Source organism: Protopterus annectens, chromosome 17.part0 (assembly GCF_019279795.1).
Source record: "Protopterus annectens isolate FY-2018-M chromosome 17.part0, PAN1.0, whole genome shotgun sequence".
In the NCBI taxonomy this organism is placed as follows: domain Eukaryota; kingdom Metazoa; phylum Chordata; order Ceratodontiformes; family Protopteridae; genus Protopterus; species Protopterus annectens.
This window is the reverse complement of record NC_056751.1, coordinates 634,823,080-634,846,278: the sequence shown is the minus strand read 5'-3', so window position 1 is coordinate 634,846,278 and position 23,199 is coordinate 634,823,080. Positions and strand designations below refer to the sequence as shown.

Genomic DNA, 23,199 nt, shown 5'->3' with positions numbered 1-23,199 from the left:
TCTGGACAGTTTAGAGGTATTAGAGACAGGTGGAAAATACAAGGAAAATCAGGTGTGTTTGTTTAGTTTGCAGAATGTGCCTGATTTTAATTGTATTTTCTCTGCTCTTGTGCATACCTTTTGACCTTTTATTTGAAGAAATGTGGACAAAGCATAATTAAAGAAGGGAGAATAATTGTGCATTGTCTGAAGGAAAGAAAGTCTGAAACTGAAATGTCTGTCATTATTTAGTGACATAATTCCTCAGTGATTTGTCAGAAAACCACAAATTTTATTTGGAAGAAAGTCACTAAATAATGACACGCTTTTCATTTGCAGACTCTTTCCTTCAGACTAATGCTTGTCTATGACATATAAAAAAAAATCTGCCTGCTCAATGACAGTTTAGCAGCTGGTCTTTTGCTGTTGGTATATGCTTGATTAACAATGGGCACACTGGTTGAGCTGACAAATCTGCATGCCCATTTTTGAATATTAATGGACAATCTTTGTATAATGTGGATTATAAGATATTAAAAAAACTAATAGAGAAGAGATTGGAAAATAAAGCAAATACATTATTGAATGAAACAGTATTTGGAACAAAAAGAAAAAAGGAGCCAATAACTTTTGATGATAATTAGGGAAATGGTAGATGATATAATAAATAGAAATTCAGAACTAAAAATCATGACAGGTGATTTGAGTAAAGTATTTGATAGGATACAATATGAAACTTTATGGAAGATTTTAAAAGAGTATAATATAAGTAATAAAATAATAAAAATGTTTGTTTCAATATAAGAAAATAATAAAGTAAAATTAGTAGTAAATGACTGCTTAAGTGAAGAAATAGATATAAGAAATGGTATGAAACAGGGATGTCCAGCAAGTAATATTTTATTTGTGTCAGTTATGAACATAGGTGTGAATGAAATAAATTTAACTGAGAATAGCAGAATATAAAACAACAAAAGGAATTCAAGTGCCAGTGGTGTTTTCTTATGCAGATGGTATAGTTTTAATAACTAAAAATGAAGAGTGGATGGAAACCACTTTTAAGAAACTTAATCAAGAGTTAAAAGTTATTGGTCTATGTATAAATAAGTATAAAAGTAAAGATTTAGGATTAGTAGAAACAATTGTAGGGGTTCAGTTTAATAAAGAAGAAATTGAGATTTTTAGGTATAAAATTTGGTAGTTAACAATATAAATTAATACAATGGCAAAACATAAGACAAAAAATAAGAAATAGATGTTTGTTTTGGAGAACATATAAATTGATATATAGGAAGAAAGTATATTTGATTAATTCTGTTTGATTAGGTAAAATAGCATATTTAGTGAACACGTTTATAGTTCCTGCAAAATATGAGAAAGTGTCAGTGGTGTTTGCATTCATATGGGGATCCAAATTAAATCTGATAAAAAGAGGGGTATTATATGTCAAGAAACAAGAAGGAGGCTTAGGTTTGATTAATCCTATTATTTATGCAGCATCATTGAATTTATATAAAGTGTTGACATGGTTAAAGAAAACTAAAAAATGGCTGATATGCGTAATAATGAATGAAAAGTGTAAAGAAATTTGGAATAAAGTGAATAATCTAAAAAGAAGAAATGGGTATTTGAGTGAAGAAATGAAAGAATATCAAAATGAAATGTTGTTATGGAAAATAAGTATAAGTAATATAAAAAGGGTAGAAAAGAATGGTACTTGAATATAATGAATACGTATTATTGTGTATATCTGTGGAAACATTTAGAGAAAGAAAAAATTAAAAGCCATAAAGGCAAGGATGGAGAGAGAGAGAGAGATGTAAAAAATATTATGAATGTACAGATTTTCTATGCAGACTAACAATAAGGAAATTTCCAGTAAAGGTGGCTATGCCATATAAAAACATAGACGAAAGAGTTTGCAATTATGGGGTGAATTTGAAACTACATAGCATGTTTTTTAACTGTGAAAGGGTAAAGAAACTATGAGAACATGTGTGAAAATAAGATTATAACAAGTTTTAATGGAAAAATAGGATATAAGTATGGATATGATAGAATATGGATATTACGGTGATAAAAGGGAAAGGGTGTTAAGAATACAGATATGAAAATGTTTCATATAGTATGGATTATTTGGAATGAGAGATTAAATGAGATAAAATTCAATGGAAAGTGGATATTGTCTGAAATATTGAAGAAAATACAATTTTGATTATGGAGAAAGGGATGGGGGAAATTAAGAATGTGAGAAATAAAAACTGAATGTACACAAAAGTGATTGTGAATGTAAAAAATGTAAATAATTGTAAATAATTTGTATGTGATGTAAATACTATAAATATGATATGGCTTTTAATAAAGAACCCCTACTCATAGATTCATAGGTTTATACTACGTTAATGATCATCAGGGCTTTTATAAGCCTAGCTATGCAACCCAACCCAGTTGTGTCCCCAGTTACCTTGGTCACCTATATGGTGGGGTATGTTAGTTAGAAAGGAGGTAGCTAAGGGTTATGTGGGGGTGTGTTAGTTGAGGTTGAATTTACTTACTGTTGATCTCTGTCCATCAGACACATGAGGGTCATTCCATGAGTGAATTTTGATCTCCCTTCCAATGATCAAGGTTTGCTTTCAATAGGATCAGGGATGAACTCTTCTTCACATGGATGGGGAGCTTATTCCGTAGCACGGGGATCCTTTGAGACACATATTAGTCTCTCCAGCATATTCTATTTATGTTGTAAGCAAAGTGTCGGTCCTTGGATCTAGTGTTTCTGGTGCTGTTTGTTTTGCAGATGTGCAAGAGTTCCATCAGAGCTGATCTGAGGATGTCTTATATGCCAGGCATAGATCGTCTCTCAGAAACCTGTAGGAAACTGAGTACAGAGATAGGGCCTTAAGACACTATGTGTAAGACAGGTATTCATACATGGGATTCACCTGGTGAGGAACCTTTTAGACCATTCCAATTGTTGCAAGTGCTGTAAATATATATCAAAAGGGGCAATGATAGGTCTGAAAAGGGCTGAGTAGAGGGACACTATAACTTCCTTGGACCTGGATGCCACAACCTTGTTTATGAGTTGGGTGATATAGAATGATTTTCTTACTGTTTTGGCTATATGTTGGTCGAAGGCCAGATTATTGTTTATATATGTTTCCAGATCCCTAGCTTGCAGGTCAGCTCTTAAGGGTGTTTTATCAATGGAGTAATTAGCTTAGGTGGATGATTTCCCAAATGGCACTATAATGCATTTCTTCACATTGAATTTTAAACCATGGCTTCAGCACGTCATTTTTTTTTTATTTGACCCTCTTGTAGGATGTTGGTGTCATGGGGAAGCTATGATAGCTCCCAATTTACACTCACCTATGAACTTGGTGAACCAGAGGCCTTTGACATTAGCCTTGACTTCCAAGAAGTATATGCCAAACAGGAGTGGGACCAAAATGGAGGCCTGGAGTACTCTGCTGGTGCCCAGTCTCCTGGTGGAGGTGGTATCACCAATCCTGACCTTTTGGGTCCTAGGCCAGCATTCCAGTGAATTATGTAAGTATTTACTCCTAGCTCTGAGATTTTGTCAACAATAAACCAAAAACATGAAGATGCAATAGTGCTAAAAAAAACAATTAAACCCAATGAAAGCACTATTTGTTGCGAGTCCAAACCTTCAAACCTATATTATTATAACAAAATTAAATTAATTAAAAAAAAAAAACTTCATCAGATCAGACTTCAAAAAAAAAAAAAACTGTTTAAATAATACACAATAATATTCAATGATTGGTTGAATTTTTTTTTTTTTTTTTTACCAAAAACACCAAATAATTAAAAAATTTAAAAAAAAGCCAGTTCAGTTTACTTAAATAAAATCAAAAAAAAATAAAATCTAAATCTTTGTTTTATAAGATGTTATTGTTATTATATAATATATAATAATAAATAAATAATATAAATAAAAAAAAAAAAAAAAAAAAAAAAAAAAAAAAAAAAAAGGAAAATGCATCAATTTCAAAAAATGAATACAAAATGTTTTTTTCTATATTATATATTATATTTATTTATTTTTTAGTTTAATTAAATTTTTCTTTTCTTCCTTCAAAAGATTCAATTCAAGTTCAAATTCAAATGTTCATTCAAACCAGGGGAAAGTGTTTATTGAGTTTTTTTTTCAGTTTTTGTTTAATTTTTTTTAAATGTTTTACAGTCCCTCTGGCTGAAAAAAAAAAAAAAAAAAAAAAAAAAAAATCTGCAAATGAAAGTCTGTGTGGTTATTAACTTTACTTGTTTTTTTTTACTTTTTTTGTTTTTTATTTTTTTTTAATGCTTCATAAATTCTTGTCTTGAGAAGCCTCTTGGTCTCTGTCTACAAAAAAAAGCTACAGGTGTCAAACATAGACACGTAACCAAATAACTTGCTAGAATAGTAGAATAGCAGTTGGTGTACTATGCTGTTTTATGCTTTTTTTAAACAGATATAAGAGAGATCCTGACAGACATAAGAACATTATTTCTCCCACCTCTAATCTAATTTCAATGTTGTTTTCATCATCATCAATTTTCCACTTTCTTTTTCAAATTTCCAACAATTTTTTTCAAATTTTTACATTTTTTTCACCTAAAACTGGTATTTTTTTCATATTCAACTCATTTGTTAAAATAAATTTTTTTTTTAATGTATTTTTAACTTTTTGGCATAGTGGATTGTACTGTACAATTACAATTGTTCAAAATGTGTTTCATTCAATTTTTTATCATTCTCAATTTTTTTATCATTCTCCCCAGAATACTGGTTTTTCTTTACCTAATAATATTTTATTATTTCTTTCAAACATAATTTCATTAAGAGTTTTTTACTTTTAAAGAGTTAACCCCACCAAACCCAGAGAGGTCCAAAACATTTTGTCAACAATACCTGAGTGGGGTATTGTACTGAATGCCTTGGCCAGTTCATGGTATGAAGTATGCACTATTTTCCCCTCATAGCTTCATAGCTTTATATGTAAGTACTGGGCTGTATGCCCTTGTGGGCCATTTAAAGCCTAGCTAATTTCCCTTTTTGTTTTTGAATTAACCAATCCCATTTGGTTAGAAATTGGCCTTACCCATCCTATAGTCAATAATTACATATTACCCTCAATAAGAATAACTGGGATCATACTATACATAATTTGAGGGGACCCATGCACGGGATAAAGCATTTAGGAGCCACCTCTGTTATTAGTAGTACAGGAGGCAGTCCTGGGGTAGATTTTTTGTTTCCAGTACATAGATCCAAGTTGCGCTTGAATATGGACCATGAAGATCGTTGTTTCATGTGAATGGAGCACCTGTTTCAGAACAGCGGTATCCTCTACAAGATATACCTGTCCCTCCAAACTGCTCTGTTGATGTTCCAGAAGAGGTTTAGATCCCTACACCGAGTATATCCGAGGCCATTTGACTTGTTGATGTGCAGTAAATCCATTAATACTGGGTCAGAGAATGCCTCATATGCTAGACACAGGTCACATCTTAGTAGTCTGTAGGACGCCGAGTATAGTGACATGGCTTTGTCAGTCCATGTGGAACATGCTGTTTAGGCTTTGTATCCTTTTAGTAAGGTATCTCTGTGGTTCCAGTTATTGTATGTGTCTGTACAGATACATGCCAAAGGATGTATTATATTTAATGATTGGCGTAATGAAAGTTGAGTAAAGACAGACAATGACACCTCTAGATCTATGCACAATCCCTTTGTTTATAAGCTGTGCAATATAGAAGGACTTCATTGCAATAATGAGCACATGCTGATCAAAAGTTAGGTCACTGTCCACATAAGTTCCTAAATCCTGAATAACTCACTCAATTCATAGGAGTATATTGTCGATGTGGTGGTTCAGTGGAATAGATGACTTCCCAAAGGATACAGTAATGCATTTTTTTTGCATTTAGTTTCAGTTTATGATTTTGGCACCAATTATTAATTTGTGACATACCTTCTTGCAGGATGGTTAAGTCACTTGGGGATTCAGTGGTTGCTCCTAGCTTGCAGTCATTTGCAAACTTGACTAAGCAGAGCCCTTTAGTATTGACTTTAATTTCAGGAAAGCATCATTATCCATACCCTTGGTGACCCTCTCGAAGATGCCTACGAGGTTGAGTAGGCAAGGCATTCCCTTAACAAAGCCAAACTGATATGGTTCCAGTGTCTGTACATTGCTAATGTACTTGTTAATCATGTCCATGTTAATTCAGACTAATAGGTCTGTAGTTCCCAGGGTTAGTTGATGGTCCACCCTTATGAACAGGAATGATCAGTGTGACCCTCCATTCACTTGGCATGTAACCTGTTTTGAGGCTGTAGTTGAAGACTGCCTGAAGTGGTCTTGCTAGGTCACGTTTTAGGCTATTTAGCAGACAACCAAAGATATTGTCAGGGCCCATTGAAGCAGTATTTTTGGCCTTAGAGAGCACCACCGGGATCTGCCCCCTATTGATAGTGGAGGGATTTCACAGGGGTAGTCAAGGGGGATTGGAGTGTGAAGTTAGAGCTAAATTTACCAGTAAGTAGAATCACACGGTAATCCTGGTCAGTGAAGGTTGTGCCATGTATGACCAGTTCTGCACATTGCTGAGAGCTACCTTTAAGGCTCCCATAATAGATGAAGAAGGTCTTGTGATTGTCCTTAGCCTGGCAGGCTGTCCTGACATCGTAATTGGCCTTGTTTGAATTTATTAGACCTCTTAGCTTCTTGATTAGTTGAATTGGAGAGATTTTCTCTCAAGCAGAGCTGCAATTTCTGATTTTTTTCTTTTGTTATATACCCTACTAAAGGGGTCTATATTACATTATCGAATCCCAATAACATCGACCACCACAACAATGAAACACAAAGTCCAAACTGCAAATACGTCGAACCCCTTAAACCGCAAATTTTCAAATCTCGAACCGTCATAGTCGGCCAACACCACCGCATGCTGCATACTACATACCCAAACATAATAAATAAAACACACACACATACACAAACCAAACCCTACTTCTAACACTACACTAAACCTTACATACATGTATCAACTTACCTTAACCCGCACCCTAATCCTAAGGTCCGTAACTATCGCACACTTACCTTATGGAGCTATACCGCAAACGGGCCAACCATCACACTTCGACATTTTGCATTTCACGGTTTTGTACATTCACCGTTACCGTAGGTCGCGCTTTATGTGTCGGTCTTCTGGTGTTCGATATTACCGGGATTCAATAACGTAATATAGACCCTACTAAAGTAAGTATTCCACCAGTGTTTTTTTTAACAAGAAATATCTTTATTAAATTATCATGTATGACACAGGCAATCTTACATTTCTATAAATGAAAATAAACTATACTGGTACAATCTCAGTTGCAAACATTATACATGCCAACACGACTGTAGCTCCAAACATTATACATCACTTATAATATATCCAGTCATTGTCAGTCAGCCATTACATATCTCATTCAAATCCTGCTTTCTTTTTAAACCTCATTCCTCCTCTGCGTGTATTAATCCCACACTTCCCATTTTTCCTATGTAATTTGCTCCTACCCTTTTTTAACAATCCCAATTCCAGTTGTTTTCCCTGTTACTGTCTTCGTTACTTTTAGTAAAGTTGGTTTAGACTTTGATTTCCATTTTGAAGTAATTGCCTTTTCGGCAGCCATCATAGTTAGACTCCACAAGGCCTTATATGTCTAGGCAATTCCGATTCTGTATCATAGCTCAAAAACATAATTTCCTTAGTTACACCAATTTGCTCCCCAGCATCTCTGGCAGAGCAGTCTGCAGGGAATCTTTAAAGTCTGCTAACTCATTACACTCCCAGAAAATATGTTCCCAGTTATATCTCTTCCACATCACACCTCCAACATTTGCCGTCTACCTGAGGAAAACTTCTTGGCATCTTCCCATTCTATTGCCTTTCCTCCTCTAGTTATTTGCTCCCAATACCTTGGTTCATTTGCCAATTTTCTCCAATAAATTTCAGTCCCATTTTGCTTATTAGCTGTATTCCTAATTGCAGTCATCCCCATTGGCAGAATCTCCTTTCTCTATTCCCATGTTGGCTTAATTCTTAGACTACTTTCTGCTACTTTATGAATATAATATTCCAAGAAAGTCCAATGTTTCCAGATTTTCTTGTTCTATTCCTGTTCATCTCCGTCTCCCAAACCCTGTCTCTGCTTCATTTCCAATGTACTCTCAATTCTTCTAGTCAACTCTTGTGCTTTTTTCCCCTTTCTCAAGCATTTTTGTTAAAACATTGGAAAAGGTTTCACTGGCACAGTCTTTCTGTGGTCTTTATTACACCAGAAGAGCAAGCAGCAGACTCTCTTGTTTCACAGTTTTGTTGAAGAAACTTAGCATGCACTTCAACAAAAAATGATTTTGTCCCTCCAGGGAAAAATATTTTGAAGATAGCTGGGTACAACAGTTTGAATCTCACACTGTGTCTCAACATTCCCTGAATAATGGGATACATTTACTTCTCTTCTGCCTGGTGTACAATGAGTAGTCATTCTCCACAAACCCTCTGCTGTCTCCCACTTTTCTCCTTCCGCTTCAGTTGTGTCAAAATCAACTCCTTCTGCTGGTAAGATTGTATATTTACTATTAAATGTCTAAGTTGTTTTCTCATAGCAAGGTTTGGAGCATACATACGATGTGCCCTGTCAATTAACAATCCCTGTTGTGGAATACAATTCCAGTTGCTTATTTCTGCTTTCATAAAATTAATACAGTCTGTTCCTTCCGGCTTCTCGGGTATAGCAGAAAATCTCAGGTTTTCCCTACATGCTCTGTCCTCTAATTCTGTTATTTTTTGAAACACCTCTTCTTGTGCAGTCTCATATTCAGCCAGACTTTTCTTCATTTCGACCTCTGAGTTTTGCAGTTTTATCAACTTATCTGAATATCTGTTTAAAGTGTCTTCCATTTTTTCCAGCCTTTTATTGTTTGAGTTGATATATTCCATCAGTGTTTCATTTATTTTAGTCAGGTCTGGGTGCAGCTGCCTTATACTTTCTTCTAGATTGCTGGAAGTCATGGCTGGAGCTTGAACTGCTTTTTGTTGAACAGCTACAGTACTTTTCCCAGTCAGTGTTTTTTCATTGCCTTTTGCAGGTGATTTTCCTTCAGGTCCTCTGTATTTCTTTTTTCCTGGCATCCAGGCAGTGCACTTACTAGCCAGTTACTGAAATGTACCCAGAAATCAAGGTCCACTGGCTTTCTCTGCTGTTTCTTTTTTCCAACAGGTAGAGCTAGAATGTCACACAATGTGCAGTCATCTTGGAAGTCAGTGGGATTCATTTTTTGTGTTTGATTTGGGCTTACTTGTATTAGATACAGCAGCCTCAATGCAACCACATGTTTATACAGGGTTTCTGTGAATGATTCTGCAGAGGTAACTGTGTTCTCCCTATTTAGAAGAACAATGAATTTTGACAAACTGTCACTTAATAGGATGTAGTTTGCATTAGAATGCTTCCTGTTATGGGTTTTGTGGATTTTCTGTGTTGATTTTTAGGGTCTAAATTAGAACATTGAAGTTTCAGAACTTCAAATGTTCTAATATCGACCCCTATTTCCCTAGGAAAAAATTTGGTTTTCTGTAACTCCGCTATTTTCATCTTTCGCTGAATAGGGGTCGATATTAGAACATTCGAAGTTCTGAAACTTCGATGTTCTAATATAGACCCGATTTTTATTTCTTTCCAGTAGGTGCCATGGGAACTTTTGCATCCACCTGATGCACCACCAGCTCAAATAGATAGTACCTTGGTTTAATTTCTCATCCAAAAGATGACACACTAAAGAGTGCAGCACCCCCAAACACTGCACGGCCAGCAATCCAGTCACCTGGAGTGGGAATAGAGCCCACAGCCTCCTACCCTTCTAACACCAAAGATGAGTGTGTTACTGGTTGTGCCACTGACACTGGCCTTGCATAGTACCAGCATACTGATGAACAGAATACATATTAAAGCGTGTATCATGTTACAGGAAAGCACAGTACCAGGCTAAATCAATATATGAGGAGAGCTACATAAGGGTGCATGACCTATGCAATGAATGTCACAGCCAAGACAGGCTAGTGTGACATATTTCATGTGCTCTCATGCATACAATGAAACTCCACATAACTGATGCTCCAGAAAGCCTACTGAAGGTCAGCACAGAGAAATGCCAACCAAGTTCATCATCAAAATAGGGAAGAAAGGGAGAGATAGTAAAACAGAAAAGGTTAGAACAGCATAGGAAAACATACAAGGATAAGAATAAGGTGTGACAGGTGGGGGGCGATTTCATTTCTTTTTTGTAGGGAGAAGCACCATATTTTCAAAGTATAAAGAAGAAGGGTTGGTAGGATATGTAGAGAGGAACAGCTATGGAAGGGACAGAAGTAGAAGGGAAGGTAACTAAGGCAGATAAGCAAACATAAGCTGCAGACTGTGACAAGTAGGGTGCTGTGCATACAAAAGGTGGGTATGACAGAGCATGGCCACAGAGGGACAAAGGGTGGACACTTGGTAATGGGGATAGTTGGGCAATGATAAGGTATGGAGAATGATACAATAGAGAAGGAAACACCTGAATAGGGACAGAGCATGGACCATAGACAGATGCCATGCTGACCCAGATGGTAACATCTCGTCATCAGCCACCACTGCAACTAATTCCATGGGCAGACTGCATCGCTGGTGGTCTGATGGTTGGAGCCTCCTGCCCACCTGACTTAACAAACTGTGCAAGGAGGTACTCAATTTTAAGGCAGGCATCTAGCTGTCAACATCCCAGATGAAACCAGCAACCACAACCAAGACCTGGAGAAGATGGGAGATCCCTCTGGGTCACTGTCAGAAGAGAAACCTACTCCTTCCTCAGAAAAGTGACCACAGATGCCACCAGAGATCACCCCAGGCCACCCTAGCTAACAGATTAAGAGGATGAAAAATGCTTATATTCCATTTTGAGCTCTCTAGCCTTAACCTTTCCCTCCCTTTCCTTAAGCACCAAGAGTGGGACACATGCAGGTCATTGTACTGAAGCTAGCACTGCTCACCATGCTGGCAAGGTTGTGCAAGGCATCTTACAGGCAAGAAATATGTGGAATACAGGACTTTACATAAGAACTGTGTAGTACTACATACAAAAATAATGATGGAAGAAAACCCACCTGGTAATGTACCACAGCATTGTCACCATCATCTGTGATGGATGGCTGTAATATAGGGTATGTGAGAGTGGAGCAATTACAGTAATATGGCACTGTCATATCCAGCTGTCATGTGGGGCACACTCTGAGTATTAGGCACCTATGGAATGACAGGATACCCCTGTATAAAGAGGTAGGCATGGTAATGCATTGTAAGGTGATGGAGTATAACTGGTTGTACATAACACTACATGGTGCCAATAGCCATATGCAGAAAGGAATGTAGGGACCCTAGACTCCTTCCTGCCACTCATCACAGTGTATAGGTCCGCTAGCTAGCCACGTGTTAGTGTACAAATTGGCTCTAGGTATTTCAGTCAAGTTGACTAACATTGTCAAAATGGACATGGGTATTTGCCTGTGATAAGTGGATTGAGGACCCAGCCTACTCTGACCAAAACCAAGGACTCATGCCAACAGTGGGAGGGGTGTATCAGCTACTATTGGCCAGTGTGTGCTCACTATAAAGCCCAGCAGCCCTGGATCAATAATTTATTGGCCAGCCAGTGTCCAGTTGCCCATCTTGGGTTATTTGAGATACCTCAGATGAGTGAAAGTTGGGCATAAAACCAATCAACCTGCCAAACATGAACTAAGAATTGATACACTCAGGGTAGATTAACTGACAGGATGCAGCTTGTAAATGGGTAACATGGGTAACATCATGGTAACATCATGGTAAAAAGCAGGCACAAATCTTATGTATCCAGAAGGCAAGATGGAAGGGCAGTGCAGCAAACTCACTTGGCCTGGGATCCAGAATCTGCTACTCAAGAGAACAGACTAGAAATGGTTTGGGAATTGTGGTAAGGGAGGGTCTTCAGAAGACAGAGAGATATGTTAACAGAATTAGTGGTAGACTCATGGAAATCACAGAAGACAGAGAGATATGTCAACAGAATTAATGACAGACTCATGGAAATCAGACTCCAGTGTAAGAGTAGGGCACTATTTATAATCTCAGTCTATGCACTACAGCAGAGTTGTGATAGTGACAAAAAGAGTGCATTCAGACAGCAATAGCAGGACCTACTAGATAAAGCAAAACAACAAATAAACGTTAACTTTAACATGAATTGGTGTTGATAATGGGTGACCTTAATGCACATATTGGGAGAGAGAAAACAGGATATGAGGACCTCTTATGTGGGACCACGGGAATAAAGAGGAAGAGAACATTCTATACCTTCTGTATGGGAAGTGGTTTGATGGTGGCCAACACATGGTTCAGCAAGAAAAGCAGTCATAAGTCACATACAAAAGTGGCCAACATGCAACTGGGGTAGAATCAGAGACTGCAAAGTAATTCTTGTTTAACAGTCGGCCCACAGCATAAACCACTGATTGCCACAATGAGTTGCATGCAATGTCAGAGAAGTCTCTAAGGTCAAGAGAGACCAAGCTGAAGATCTGGACACCGACTGGTGAGAAACACAGCAGTTCAAAAGATTACCCATGGCTCTAGCACCTCAAGAAGAAGAGGAAATAAGTGGATTTGAAGAAGAAGAATGGCAGCACCTCAAAACAGCATGTGCAAGGACTACACAACAGATATGCAGCCAAGACAGGTATGGGAATAAGGTACATAAGGAAAGGTGGTGGTGGAATGGAGAAGTCCAGGAAGTCATCAAAAGAAAAGAGTGCAGAAAAAAGTAGGGGATAAAAAAGATGGACCAGACTAAGAAAAAATACTGGTAGTCTTAACGAAGAGGCTAAGAGAGCAGTTGCATTAGTAAAGAACAAATCAACAGAGGCACTCTGTCAGCCTCTGCAAAGTGACTCAGCAGATAGCACAAAGAAACTGTTATCTGGTTGCAAGATAAAGACAGAAAGATAAAGAAGACAACCATCAGACACCTTCAACAGGGATGCCAGCAAAAACTGTCTCACCAGTCCCACAGGACATTAAAGGCAGATGGAAGGAGTACTTTTAGAGGCTCCTGAATGAAGAAAACCCCACATAAGCTGTACTGCCCCGTACACAGCCTATGATAAAAGAGGAAAAGAAGAGTTCACCTTAGACAAAGATCAAACTGTGCAAAGGAAATTACGTCAGGGAAATCAGCAGCTTTAGATGAGGTCACAGCAGATATGACCAACATATTGACTGAGATAGGAAAGAAAAGGCTCCTGAGGGTACTATTTCCAAATGACTGTAGAATAAGCATCTAGTGTCAGTGTACAATACCAAAGGGGATGTTCACAACTGTGGGCAATATACAGGTATCAAATGCCTGTAATGCAGCATGAAGGTGAGAAATGACTAATAAATGAATGTGCATAGTAGAACAAAGTAAGACGGGAGATGAGCACTTCAGATTCAGATCAAGATGAAGCACAATCAACCCGATGTTTGTTGTGAGGCACATATTGGAGAAGAAGCTAGAGATGAGTAAATAGTTCAAATGAATATTCCAAGAATTGAAGAAAGCATATGACATGGTCACAAGAAAACTGATTTGGGTAATCCTAAAACAGTTCTAAGTCCTGGAAGCACAAGTAGAATTAGTTTAGGCTTTGTACAAGGACCCAATGACACTAGCATGAACAGTGTTCAAACTAACAGAGGGGTTCCCACTGGGGATGGGCAGTGCATCCTGGTTCAGCTGAGAGCACAATACTGTTCATATTGGTGATGGACTACATTAATAAATAGATCTGGGGGGGACACAGCAACAAAGCTACTGTATGCAGCTGATGCAGCATTACAAGCAGATTCTGAAAAGGAACTTCAGCAAATGATAGAATGCAAAACTGAAGACACATAGGAGGTACTGACAGGACAGTTTTCGTGGCAGTAAATGGGGAAATCAGGAGAAGATGAAAATTAAAGTATAAGGGAGACAGTGGCACAGCTTATCAGCTTCAAGTATTTGAGAGGGGTGGTTGAGGAGAAGGGAATTCTGAATGAGGAGGTCAGAGCTAGAATCAGAGGGGCTGCAGCCAAATGGTATAGAGTGTTAAGGGTAGCTTGTGACAAAAGAATTACAAAGAAACTTAAAAGTAAGGTGTATGAAACAGTGGTATGACTAGTACTTCTGTGAGGTACAGGGGTAGTGAAGGCAGAGCAACAGAGCAATTGAGAACGCTAGAGATGAAGTGCCTGAGATGGGTAGTAAGATGCACATCATAGAACCAAAGAAGAAATAATGACATTAGGACAGAAGCTATAGTACCTCCAAGTGCAGAAAAGGTCAGAGAGAGAGCAGATTATGATGATTTGGGTGCATGCAGGAAAACTCAAGACAATTTGGTTAAGAAGACTTGGGAGACACAGGAAGAAGGCAAGAGGAAACAAGGACATCTATCAAACAGATGGGTGGATTATGAGACAGAAGACCTGTGACAGTCAGGCATAACTGTTGAAAAAGGTAGGAGAGTGACACTGAATCTAGATAGATTGCGACAGTTGACACAACATCCTGACCTCATATAGAAAATAGGAAAAGGGGTTGATGACAATAACGATGATGAAATCCTCACTGGCCAAGTGTACAGTTTCCTTCTGTATGCTTCTAAGTGCACAATGTTCATGGGTTTGTTGCCACCAGGTCTTTATAAGCCTAGCTTAGAAACAAAATAGATAACAAGCTGTGGTTGTATAAAATTAAACTTTTCATTTGGAAGTAAACAGAGTAACAGTAAGAATCTTAGTTTGCTGATCTTGAAGTAACTAATAAAATTCAAGAAAAAGAGTTCTCTTTAATGCTGATTTCTTTCTCTTTGCGGAGCAGCAGGATTTCAAGCAACAATTAAAACTTAAAATGTCCACTGCTGTGTAAATCACTTCTAAGTGCTTCATTAGCTTGGATAGTTATCCATTTCATTTGTCTACATCCACCATATTTTCCCTAGCAGTTTATGTCTTTGCTGTGTAAGATATGATGACAACTTCACACACCTCTTAACTGCCCAGATTGTTGTTCATGTGCTCAGTTATGCAAATGCAATAATGTTCATAGTTCCAAAATTATCTAAACAACCAACATGGGCAGAACTGACAGCCCTCATAAAAGAGCTTACAACTGCTGGAACAAAAGGGATGCAGGCAATATATGGCTACCTTGAACAGTTCCTGAGAGACTAAAAGGTGTTTAAAAATGACAAAAAAATTGCAAATATTGGTTAAGGTGTCTCATAAAATCCACTTTAAAACTTAAAATCTAGTTAATGCTGCCATTGTAAAGTTGAGTATGTGCTTGAAATTTTTTGTCTGTATCTTTTTTAGTAGAATTCAAAGTTCTAGTATGAACATTTGTTTGTACTGTGGGTTTATAGCTTGATTTTTCTCAGAAAGTTCAAAATGCAACCATTATTCTCATGCAGGAGGTTGGGCTGTATACTTATATGGAGGCCAAAAAACTTAGAGAGTACAGACTACATACCCCACTAGCAGAAATAAATATCTATCTATATATCTGTAACATGAGCAACCCGGCTTTGGGGACAGGCTACCTATCAATGAGTCTATGTGAGGACATCTGAGCACCAAAATGCAGGTTTTCCTCTTGTGTCATTAGAGTGAGTTAACTGTTGATTGGTACTACATCAAGTTTAACAATGAGTGAGAAGGTTGCTGAAAAAACAATCAGTAAAAATAAAATGAAAACTCCAGCAAAGCTAGAACTTCCACTGAGTGGCCTCCCAAACCTCTTGAATCAGAGGCACATGGGATATATGCAAATGATCCTTATGAACATCAGGTGTTTCAGGTATTTGGTGATTCTGAACGTCCATGACTTGTTTCATCATTTTAATGGACAATTTCAGGCCAATATAGCCAAACCTCACTAGCTGTGGATATGCATATTTCAGCCTTGTTTTGCAGTGACCCTAATGATAATGGACATCAGCTGGGTATAACAGCTCTGTGTTTCTAATGTTTAGTCAAACACTGTGCTTGTGCTGTGCTGATGAGGTCATAACAAGGCTTAAATATGCATATCTGCAGCTAGTGGGATTTGGCTATATTAGCCTGAAGTTGTCCATTAAAATGAGGAAACAAGCCATGGACATTCAGAATCGCCAAATACCTGAAACAGCTGATGTTCATAAGGATCATTTGCATATATCCCATGTGCCTCTGATTCAAGAGGTTTTGGAGGTCACTCGGTGGAAGTTCTAGCTTTTCTGGAGTTTTCATTTTGTTTTTACTACATCAAGTTTGGATATCAGTAAATGCATGTAGAAGCTATTAACTCTGTAGGCTGACTGATTCATGTTGAAGTGGGATCATGAGACTGCATGCATGAGAGACCATCAAGAAAATGAAAAGTGGATAGGGATTTCAAAAAGACAGCAGAAAGAGTGGTCATGTGGACTACTGAAAGGACCTGGAACTGTGCCATATGGCATGCACTGAGCATCACATATCAGACACTGAGATAGCCAGTAAGGCTGCAGCCTCAAAGATCTAGTTTACTGACCTGAGTGGGAAAATGGGGATTATCCTAATGCTGTGACCAATCAGGAAGCTTATATCTGGGAAAAGAAAACTTTACTGTAGGCAAAGATGGTTGAGAAAGAACCAGCAACACAACACATGTGTAGAAATTACTTTAAATAAACAGCATAACAGAATCTATATCACATGTTATTAGGATATTAATACATTGCTTGTTATTTTTGCCTTACATGTATGTTCCTTTTCAAACCTGAGTTTGGAGAAGTGAGCTGTGAACCTGTGATTTGTCCTTTTACTTGCTCCCATCCATTAGTGCCACCTGGAGAGTGTTGCCCTACGTGTAAAGGTAATATGCAAATTGTTTTATTTGCTTAATTGTGTGCATAATTAAGATGCAGCTACCATTTTATTTCTAAAATGTGCATGCCTAGTCCTTAATATGACTCTGACTTTAAACTTAATCAGACATGGCAGCTGCTATTTATAACAGCAAAGGAAACATTCATCTTATGAAAACATGTCTTCACTGAATGATATCCTGATATGAAAAGTTCATTTAAAAAAAAATTTGGAACTTAGAAAACAAGGAAGAGACAGAAACACCATTACCAAGTAGATACAAATGATTTAACAAGAGGTGAAATATAAATAATGTACAAATCCAAATTACAATTTCCGGGAATAACTAAAGTACCTTATTGTCTATTGGAATTACATTTTGCCATTTCCAGTAATTCACCTCAACAGAATCTCTTCAGGAGACATAGAATGTGACTTTGTGTAATTTTATTTCCTTTGCAATATTTTAGTCAATTAAAGCTGAGTATGGATTCATTAAATGATTATACAATTAACGATTTGCTAATGCACAAGTGTCTTGTACAGTGTAATAAATGCTATGCATATTTAAAGGTAACAGCTGATAACACTGATGATCTTTGTTCCTCGTGTCAAAAGTTGGATGATTTGCTTACCATTGTTAGAAGCAAATCTCAACTTAATGATAATGATTGCACATGTGCAGTAGGCATGGCTTGGAGAACTGTTGTATCATATATTAATGACTGGACTGATGAACTAAACAATGTTAGGCATAGAACAAATAGAACAGATTCAGGAAATTATGCATCTATTTTCTGCAAAGAACATTCAACTCCTATGAAAGATGATGAGGCCCCTGAGAACTATGGAATTGTGGATGCAAGTACTCAGCAATCGGAGGATCCAGTTTGTTTAGAAGGAAACAAAAAAAAAGAAAGAAAATAAGAAGTTCTCAACAAATAACAAAGAAGAAAAAGAAACTGACCAATGACTGTAAAGGAAAGAGAATACGTAGTAAAAAGGGTTCTGCTTTGTTATGTAACACACTGGCGACAGGAAATGAAGATATCTGTCTATTAGAAAACCATCAGTCTACAGAAAAAGGCATCACCTTTCCAATGGAAAAGGTCAAAAAAAGAGGCAAGGGCCAGGTGAAAAGGAAGAAATCAAAACTGAACATGGAAGGACTGAAGAACATTACTGTAAGAAAAAGAAGAGAAAGACAGATGTTGACTACATGACTCAAGCTGTGAGTTTACAGTGCCAGCTGGATGAGAATTTAATACGCAATGAAGACAGTGGAATTAATAAGACTAATAGTGATGAAGATCTGTCCTTTGTAACAACTGATAGAGGTGAAATGACTGTATTAGAAGCTGAAGATTCTTCAGAGATGGTCAGAAAAGATATTCTTGTAATTGGAGGTTCAGTTATTAGAGGAACTGATACTTTTATTTGCAGAGATGATAATGAACATCGAGCAGTGTTATGCTTGTCAGGAGTAAAACTAGAAGATGTGAAACAAGCCTTGGAATGCCTTAATGTAAGGAAGTATGGATCTGTTTTTATTCATAATTGTACAAATGATGTCACCAACAAAGATTCTCTGACTGTTAGTCGGGAACTGACAGCCCTCCTAGATAGTATAGCTTGTACTGGTGTCAGGACATATTTTTCAAGAATCACCTATAGAAAGGATAGTCAGGTCACTGAAAATGAAAAGATTTTTTGGATAAACACCTACATGGAAAAAATGTTCTGTTTTAAAAAATGGAAATGTGTAGAGCATCCAAGCCTTCTTTTGGGCACACATGTTCAGACAGGATGGTGTGCATTTGTCTAGATCAGGGAAGAGAATTTTTGCAGCAGATATTTTGTAATATTTGACATGCACTAGCCAGGATTTTTGCCAGATCAAAAATGTAACAGTTCACAGATAGCAACATCTGATGCATCTCTGATGGTTGTTAATGCTAGGAGCATTAATAATAAAGTTTTTTATTAGAAAATTTGCTATGTTCCCACAAGATTGATGTTGTTATAGTTTGTGAAACATGGTTAAAGAACAATGACTGGAAACCAGTTCTGTCAGGGTATAAATGTTTTTACTGTAACAGACATTCTAACAAAAATCAGGTGGAGGTGTTATGATAGGGATTAAAGATAGCTAAGAGTCTTGTGATTATTACATTTTCAATTATAACACTAATACTATAGACTGTGTAACTGTGACAATAAAGACAACCCTGGAACATATAACAATTGTTGGAGTGTACAGACCACCAAAGTCAAGTGCAGATGACCTAGAGGAATTCATACATTTCTTACATGAAACACAGGAGGGAAGAATAATATTAGCTGGGGACTTAAATTTACCAGAAACACACTGGAATAATATTGATTCAACAACGTTAGTAAAGAAATTATTCACAGAGTATATTCAGGAACAACAAATGCTTCAGATTGTAAAAAAAAACCTACCAGGGGACGGAATATACTAGATATTGTTTGTGTTCCTAAAGAAATTACTGTAACTTCAAGTCAAGTTTTACCACCATTGATGTGCAGTGATCATGGGGTCATAAAGGTTAATTTGTTGCTAGATAATTCTGCCAAACTGAAATCTAAGCCAATGCACAGAACGTTAATTACAGATTATAGGGAAGCAAAAAAGTTGCTATATAAAACTAACTGGAGTAAGGTGTTCAGTGGAAAAACTGCAGATGGAATGTGGAAAGTTTTGAAAGAGAAACTGAATGCAAAAAAGTCAAAAAAATGTTTAACATCAGGATCTAGGCACGTAACATCAGGGGGGTATATTTCCATAAGAACAAGATACCTGATTAAGGTGAGAGACAAAAAATATAAGAAATGGAAGAGAGGGTGACCTACAACTTTGAAAACTGAAATAAACGAGCTGGACAGATTAAGCATAGTGTTAGACAAGATCAAGAAAAATTTGAAGAAAATTTATATAAAGATATTGAGCATAATAGGAAACCTTTTTATAGATACATAAGATGTGGAAGGAGTAAAGGTACACAAATTGATAAAATGTGTGCAGATTCTAAAATTTATTCTCAGATACAACAGATTATAGATATATTTACAAAGTCTTATGCAAAACAGTTTGGCTCCACAAAAGCAGTGATAAGTTGTCCTAGTGACATCCAGGTAACCCCAGATACTGGAATCAGTTTAGATTATATTGAAAAAGAACTATGCAAACTGGATCCAAACAAAGTGCAGAGAGGAGACGGAATAAGTAACAATGATTTGAGAACATTTAAGCAAGAACTTATACTGCCATTACATCTATTATTCGCTAGGTCATATAAATATGGGGTGATTCCTCATGATTGAAGACATGCACTTATTAAACCTGTCTTTAAGGGAAAGGGGAGTAGGACAAACCCAGAATCATATAGACCCTTAAGTCTACTTTCATGTTGTGGAAAAATAATGGAGAAGATAATACTGGATAAGTTATTGTCAGAACTGGATAGGTTGGGACTTGAAACCATATATCAGCATGCATATGTTGAAAATAGATCTATTACCACCTGTAACATGATGTTCTATAACAATATAATAACAGCTATGAATGAAAAATTGTGCTGTGATGTGATTTATATAGATTTAACTTCAGCATTTGACAGGGTCATGTACAAAACACTGATCAATAAATTAGTACAACTAGGTATTGATGTACTGTTGATAAGATGGATAGCTGCATGGCTTACAAATAGGACATGGCAAGTATCACACACCAACTGGACAGGTGAAATCCTTGGTTACAGTCAAGGTGTCCCACAGGGCTCTGTACTAGGCCCTTACTTGTTTAGATTGTATCTTTCAGACCTTACTTTTTCATCTGAGGTGTTCTACAGTCTATATGCTGACGACCTGAAATTGGGTAAACTGATTACAAGTGTTACAGATAAGGCATGTCTGCAAAATAATTTGACTAAATTGACCATTTGAGCACAGGAGAATAATATGTTGATAAACACATCAAAAACTAAGCATATGAGATTTGGGGGACATAAACTGAAAGGTGAATATTTAATACAGCACACATTGATTGAAACTGTAGACTCATTCAAGGACCTGGGTATATGGGTAGATTCAGCTATGAGTTTTTCTAATCATATCAACCAATTGGCTAATGATATTTATAGAACTATAGGTTGTATAAAAAGATTTATAAAGTCTAGGAAATCAAACATAATGAAGTCATTGTTTGTAAGTTACATTAGACCCAAACTTGAGTAAGGAATAACAATATGGAAACCCTATAGGAAAACAAGCATGAATAAACTGGAAAGAGTACAGTGGCAATACACCAAGAGCATCCATGGATGTGAAAATCTAAGTTATTATGAAAGACTAAAATATCTGAACTTGTAAAGTGTCTCTTACAGATATTTAAGAGGAGATCTTATTCAAGTATATAGGGGATTTAGGAACAACTACCTCTAGGAATTTTTGGGGTTATCAAAAAGTACTAGAGAATCATCAGATAAACTATGTAGAAGATTCTATAGGAATGAGAAGTGTACTAATTGGTTCTCTGACAGAGTAGCTGATGCTTGCAACAGACTACCAAAGTACATTAAAGCAAGTACTAGTTTAGATATTTTTAAGAATAGCCTGGACATTTAATATGGGAAAAAGTGTTTTGACATATTGGCAAGCTAGAAGGGCTTTAATGCCCATGCTTGAAACATTTGTATGTATGTATGTATGGTATATGTATCAGCGGCATGCAACATATGAAGCTACCACATAGAGCAAAGAATGGAATACTCGAGCTGATGTGTAATACTCACGGAGTAATACTTCTGAATGTGTATATATAACTAACTGTCTATATATATATATATATATATATATATATATATATATATATATATATATATATATATATATATATATATAGATATCTGTGTGTGTGTGTGTGTGTGTGTGTGTGTGTGTGTGTGTGTATCCATACATGCTGCATACACATGCACATGCACACGCACACACACACGCACACACACACACACACACAAAAACACAAACACACATATCTAAATATAGAAAGATATATCGATAGATAGATACATACATAAATAGATATATACATATATATGGTTCTATTGTGTATGATCAAACTAATTTAAAGTCAAACTGAAAACACCGACAAAAAAAGGTTCAAATATGTACAATACAAAAAATACTGAATGAAATAATATTGAGAAAGGAAAACTTCTTCCTCTCATGATATTAAGATTAAAGCCCCCCATAACACTAGCCTGAAATTATTCTGAATATTGGCAGTGTTACAGGGAGGTTTTTATGAAAGTAAGGTGTATGGTTAGGGTTGATTAAAGGGGCAGCATTAAGGTTTGGGTTAGCACCCATTACTAAAGAGGGAAAAAGGGCGATTATTTATTGATTGATTGATTGATTGATTGATTTAAGTTTTATAAGTACTGTGATTGTTTCTCAGTGCATGCATAGTAGCTCATAGACATTCACATGTTCAACATATTGTGGTGTCCTTTTTGGGACATCAACAAAAAAGAATAGTATTGATGAAAACTAGTATAACTGTGTGTGTGTGTGTGTGTGTGTCTGTGTGTGTGTGTGTGTGTGTGTGTGTGTGTGTGTGTGTGTGTGTGTGTGTGTGTGTGTGTGTGTGTGTGTGTGTGTGTGTAATTTTAAACTACTAATAAAGAAACACTTTACTAAATACTGGCTATGCTCTTGTGTTGTCCCAGGTTAATTCTTAATATTTACTGTTAATTACCCTATGCTTCATAAGACATATTCTTTCACCTTATATCTCCTGTTCTCAGTAATTGCTCTTCTTTGCACTTTCCTTGTACAATACCCTTATTTTTATTCTCATTTCTTGTACTTGTAATTATTACATTCTGTTTCTTATCTCAAGATATATAAATATATATACATATATTTATATATAATGTTAATTTATGTATTATTTGAATCTCTTTTGCATTTAATCTGCCTAATAACTATTGTATTTTGCTCTGTTGCAATAATTTCCTAATGTCTTCTACATATGCATTTTTTGTTTGGTGATTTTTTTTTCTCCCCGTGTCTCTGCTGAAAATGGGCATTTTTTGGCCCAATTAGACATTTACCTGGTTAACAAAATAAAATAAATATATATATATATATATATATATATATATATATATATACACATAATCAGATGGAGAGAGAGAAAGACTATA

The 23,199-nt window shown here is 36.5% G+C and overlaps 1 protein-coding gene across 1 annotated transcript in view; it reads left to right on the top strand.

Annotated features, from left to right (window-relative positions):
• The window catches only part of VWCE (von Willebrand factor C and EGF domains), a 2,001,707-nt gene that overhangs the window by 1,822,502 nt on the left and 156,006 nt on the right, over positions 1-23,199 (top strand). Inside the window, exon 23 of the mRNA XM_044059709.1 lies at positions 16,886-16,976. Within this exon, the coding sequence (XP_043915644.1) occupies positions 16,886-16,976 (91 nt within the window). The remainder of the gene's footprint in view (positions 1-16,885; positions 16,977-23,199) is intronic.